Below are 5,814 nucleotides of genomic sequence, written 5' to 3' on the forward strand. Positions count from 1 at the left end.
AAAAACTATATTCTTAAGACTATTATAAAAAAGTAAAGTAATTTTTTTTAGAAGAAACTATATATAGTAAACTTATTTTTGGTTCAATTTTCTCGTTCTCTCTCAAGAAACTAAATTTTTTTAATATTTAAACGAGTAAAAATATACAAAAAAGAAAGTAATGTCGCCTCATGCATATCGATCAGGCATCTACAAAGCTCTTTGAGTACGATCGAATCGATTATCTTTTACCGCTTCTGTTATTAGTTTTTGTAACTTTCCGCGAGATAATTCATTTGAATAATTATTTTGTGAAAAGATATTTGATCACAGGTTGAGTTAGGACTTAAGCACATGCATGTTATTATGAAGCATATATAAATTAAAAGGGCAAAAAGCGAATTCGTTTATTACATGCGTATGTAGTCGTAGATTACGAAACGGAGACAAACTTCAGTTTATTCAAGCACAATTATAACTTATAAGTTCAACAGCTCCAAAAGATCCATACATGTGTGCTGTGTGCACTCTCACTCTCAAACATATACTTCAATACCTTCAACTATAATCAAACGTCGGACAAGATGGTAATGTACTAAATATAAATATTAGTTGCACATAGAGTAACTCAAGATGACGTGTCATCGAAGACAAGAGTCCCGACGAACATTATTTAATGATGATACGTACGCTGCATGACGACATATTCGATATTTCATCGGAACCGAGAAATTATATGATTATGGGATCCAAAAATACAGCAAGAATGAGTGGCTTGAGTGATTTTTCTGGGAATGTAAACCCATCTTTTTCCTTCTTATAAGTGGCCATCACTGCTCGGCAAAAATTGAGGATTGGTTTGAGAGCGTGCCTTGGAACGGAAACTGTTTCGACCCATTCTTTATTCACAGTCATCCACGAATCTTCTGCAAGTTCAACGAACTTATTCAGAGCTTCTTCTTTTGGCACGCCATATTGTTTCATATAGCAATCCACTGCAGTTAGGCTCTCGCCATTAATCTTGTCCTCGCGCTACAAAGTGAAGATCAATGGTAAATATATAAGGGTAACTTGTAATTTTTATGCTAGCTATGTATCACTGAAAAATGGTGATGTGTCTAGCACTGCGTCAGCTGCTGTACCAAAATCATCAGAAACTAAAAGTTAACGAATCAAGACCAAAGATAATAGTCTAAAACCTAAAATTGGATATTTGAGCACCAAAAAATTTATTTTCCCATAAATGACATACATACACATACATACATATATGTGTGTGTGTGTGTGTGTGTGTGTGTGTGTGTGGTAAATATCATAATAAAGTGTGTATACAAATTAAACGTACTTCATATGATGCTAGATCGTTCCAGTATCGACCCATATGAGCTGAGGCAACGGCAATTTTTGGTTTACTCATCAACCATTCGAAGTCTTTTGCTGTAGCTGGGCCGTTCAAGAAGGATGAAGTTGCAAGTACAAACAATGTGCTGGTGACAATCCCAACAGAAAGAACATCTTCAAATGCTGGTAAACGTTTTCTCCTATACCAATTGGCATCTGTATGATAAGCCATATACACTTGTTTCACCTACGTAAGGATTAGGCAGACATTTTTCTCAATCAGAACTTTTTTTATTTTATGTGAGCTAAGATATATATGAAATAAATTGTAAATTAATTAAAGTACATACCGTTTCTTTATAATAAGAACCTGCATAATATTTTCCTTGCTTTGATGCTTCGTTGTCGAAATCCTCGTAGATTCTTGAAACAAACTGATAGATTTCTTTGAAGTAATTGGGCAGACGATCAATTTCATCAATCTTTCCACTGCAGAAAACATAATAATCTAGTTAAAAATTCTAATGCTTTGTTTAATTACAATCAGTCTTTCCTTCTTCTTCTTCTTTTTTTTTTTTTTTGAACTTTTGACATTTCCTCTCACATTCAAAAACCATTACACAGGACACAATAACCTCGACATCTTCTTCTCTTCAAATTAAGCCCTCAAGTTTAGAAATAACTGAAACTCCAAACAATTTTCAACCTTTTGCCCATTCAAACACTTGAATTCTTTATCTTTTTTTTTTTAAAAAAAAGTTGAATTCTTTATCCAATGTCATATACAGTTGACTTTATATATGTTATATACACTCCATTTTATGTATAAAATTAATCCACTAAATAGAGTGTATATGTATAGAAATGTGCGTGTGTGTTTGTGTTATTGTATATACGACCCTTACGTACCTTTGTAATACTCGGGTAAATATCTCTAGGTCTTCAAGTTGAGCATAAGTATCATATGTGTCATCTAACATCGCAGTCAACAGCACGGATTTAGCAACAATTGATCGAGCAGAGGAGTACTGAGGTTCATAATCCATAGCCACAGCCCAAAAATAGGACTCCACAACACGGTCTCTTATATAAGGAACTTTGGAAAGAATGTCCAAATCCTTCCACCACCTGCATAGTAAAAGTTTAATTTGAAGGTTTTACACCTTTCATTGCGTAACAATACTTATTCATTTGTTAGCTCGCTCCTAAGTACAAAAGATTAAATTGTCCGATTGGATGGTCGTATTTAAGTTCAGAACTCGAAGTGTGCGATTCTATTTATACTTGTGTTGGTTTTTAGGTCTCTGCTTTTTAAATATCCAACAGTTGTACATGAAAAGAAACATGCATTTGCAGGTCAAACAAAATTTATTCTAACAATAAAATATTTAAAATATGTAATAGTTTACGTACGTTATGAGATCAGATAGCTCTTTCTGATACAAATTCTGCAGATATCTGAAATTTAATTTGGCCAGTCTAACAAGTAGTTTGTCATTTGATTCCTCCTTTTCATATATTGGGATGTAATATCGCGCCACTACTATGGGAACTCCGCAACGAATGGATTTCTCCAAGGTTTGTGAAACTTTCTCTCTCACGGAAAAATCAGCTTGGGATGTAAGAATATTGTTCAGATGACAAGTTGTGAAAGCAACTGCCTCTTCTAACACATTCTCCCCTTGAATTCTCACATCCGTCGCTTCATAAAAGTTTAACAGACCCTTTATGTCACTTTCCAAAGAAGTCAAGAATTTATTGTCCGCGTCCTTGAACTTGTCGAAAACGCCTGAGATGCATTAACTTATCTTCTGTCAAAAAATTTCTATAACGCAAATACTTTTACTGTGAGTTAAATCACATGGCTTGATGACTAATAAAGGTGGAAGAGATATTGGATAAAGAGTATACCACAAGGAATGTTGTGTCCATGTTGCCTAAACAGCCGAAACAACAGTGCTGTATTGAACATGTCATAGTTCTCCATTGCCTTAAAATTTGAACCAGAAGATTCATGGAAAATCTGTTCCAGTTGTTCCTCAATCTCTTTCTCAAAATGATAGGATAACCCCAAACGTTGGATGTCGTCGATTAACACTATTTTATCTGTCATTTTGCTTTCTTTAGCCATCACCATTTTCCTTACTTCTTCCCTTAACTCAGCAATAGATTCATCAAACTTCACTTGTACCTATGAAATACATCTCCAATTAATATGATGAGTATTCATAAATGTATATATATATATATATATAATATTGTCACGAATTACAATGTAGTATTAGAAGAATATATATATATATATATATATATATATATATATTATTGTCACGAATTACAATGTAGTATTAGAACACATATATAGTTTATTATTAGACTTGCACAAAACTACAACACATATCGTAGGTAAATCGACAGAAAACAAAGGAAAAAAGCAAAATTACCCCAGTGTCTGTATTTTCAGACATGAACATATCACCCCACAAGCTGGGGAAACTTAGCTTAGCTTGGCAAATCTCATTCTTGGAATTGAAAACCTGGAGAGCCATTTCTTCGTTCTAAGCAAGTATTTTGTATTAAGTTGTACGTGGTGATAGCAAATTATTAAAGAAACTAGCACTGATATTTATAGGCATGCAGACAACTTCAAGAGGAGATCATGCAACTTTAAGGCCTGTGGCGGAGGCGGAGCCATATGGTAAGATAAGTCCGGTGGCCCCATTTTTTTTAAAAAATTTAAATGTAAATTTTGGATTAACAAGATATTAATTCGGGTTTTAAAATTCTAGTTCGCCATTGTATAAGGCACATAGAGTTAAGAACAAGTTAGTTTGACTCCAAAGTGACAGTATCTGAATAACTGAAGGATTTTGCCATATATTGAAATGGTTTTCATGAAAAACTTAATGTTATCCCAATTCAATTCATGTAAAAAATTTAATGGGGTTTTGTGCGATTTTTAAAATGTTTAGTATTGAAGGTTCTAATCTATAATTCTTTGTTAAAAAAAAATCATTAATTAGTTAAATAAATTATATATAAGTTTCACGTCAATTCTCAGTTTGTTACTAATTATAATGTACGAAACCGATCTTGGAATAATTACAATATTGATGTTGAATTATTAAATTCAAGAACAAATTCCAATTAATTGATTCAATCATTTAACCATACCTAATTAACTCCTGCACATTAAATCACTTTTTAATTTATTTATTGAGCATATTTGGATTTCAGTAAAAATGGAAATAAATTTATTTATCTTTTAAAAAATTACCAACCAGTTTATTTATATAAACAACCCATATTAAGTTCTCAAGCCTCGAGGAGTTCCTAGTTTTTTCTGTAACTAGAACTGTACATTTTGACTTATACCATGTTGACGAAACTTTATTTTACGACGACGGAGTCTAAAATCACTAATCTCCTCCTATCCAGTCCCAAATGTTATTGAAACGTGATGTTTTTTTCTTGGCCTGTGTGGACCACAATTGTTGATTTTTATTTTATTTTATTTTTTAAAAAAAATCTAAAGATCAAAGCATATTTCACATGGTAGGTTTCAATTTTTTCATTTACATTGTGTTTTTGTTCGTAGCTGATTTTGCCGCCGCTTGATGTCCACGTCTCTATCTCATATCACTAGCTGCTTAGTCATCGGCAAAATGTGTTGCATGTGTATTAAAAAAAAAAAAAACTCCTTTTAATTTTTATATTGGAAGTAGGAAGTGATAGGTGGTAATTTTAATTATGACAAAAACTTGTGTAAGACGGTCTCACGGGTCGTATTTATGAGACAGATCTTTTATTTGGGTCACCCATGAAAAGTATTACTTTTATGCTAAGAGTATTACTTTTTATTGTGAATATGAGTAGCGTTGACTCGTCTCACGGATTATGACCCGTGAGACGGTATCACATGAGACTAACTCTTTAATTATATGCGGCTAAGGATCCACCGACTTTTGCTATTGACGTTCGTCCGCACAATAATGTTGTTTATAGATAAAATTATTTATTTTTAGGTCCCAAAGGATTTCATTCATATGAGTGGAGTCCCACTCTTGTTATATATTTAAAAGTTGCGGAATATTTAATTAAGACTTTTGCATATTCTATAGAAGTCCGGTGATGTTATAAATAAACTTTCATAGATTTTTAAAAAGTCAAATATCATTCAATTTGACTTTTAAAAACTTTATAAAACTCTAGAAATATTCAAGTTTTCAATAAATTTCTAATAATTTCATGAAATTCATTAAAATTCAAACATTAAAACTTATGATTCAACTGTAAATTGTCAAAATTTATCTTTTTTTTCGACCCACAAATTTAAATGGATTCTTAGAACTTATAACTTATATACCAACTCTTTTTTCCCTCTCTCTCACCCAATCATCATCTCTAGCTCTTTCATTTATCTCTATAATTTTATCTAATTTTCAAAATGTATCTATATATAAATTTTCTTTTTTCCTTTTAAAATTTTTCATT

General features: G+C 32.1%; 1 protein-coding gene across 1 annotated transcript; it reads right to left on the reverse strand.

The window, feature by feature from the left end:
• Positions 1-422: 422 nt before the first annotated feature.
• On the reverse strand, positions 423-3,921 carry LOC140835028 (germacrene A synthase-like). The gene is made up of 7 exons (XM_073200320.1): positions 3,765-3,921; positions 3,232-3,511; positions 2,734-3,109; positions 2,230-2,448; positions 1,671-1,809; positions 1,325-1,567; positions 423-1,011 (listed from the first exon to the last, which is right to left on the reverse strand). The coding sequence occupies exons 1-7, from the start codon at positions 3,867-3,869 to the stop codon at positions 712-714; spliced, it is 1,662 nt and encodes a 553-aa protein (XP_073056421.1). The 5' UTR covers positions 3,870-3,921; the 3' UTR covers positions 423-711.
• Between the last annotated feature and the right edge of the window lie 1,893 nt (positions 3,922-5,814).

The sequence above is a fragment of the Primulina eburnea genome, chromosome 6 (assembly GCF_022965805.1).
Source record: "Primulina eburnea isolate SZY01 chromosome 6, ASM2296580v1, whole genome shotgun sequence".
Classification (NCBI taxonomy): Eukaryota; Viridiplantae; Streptophyta; class Magnoliopsida; order Lamiales; family Gesneriaceae; genus Primulina; species Primulina eburnea.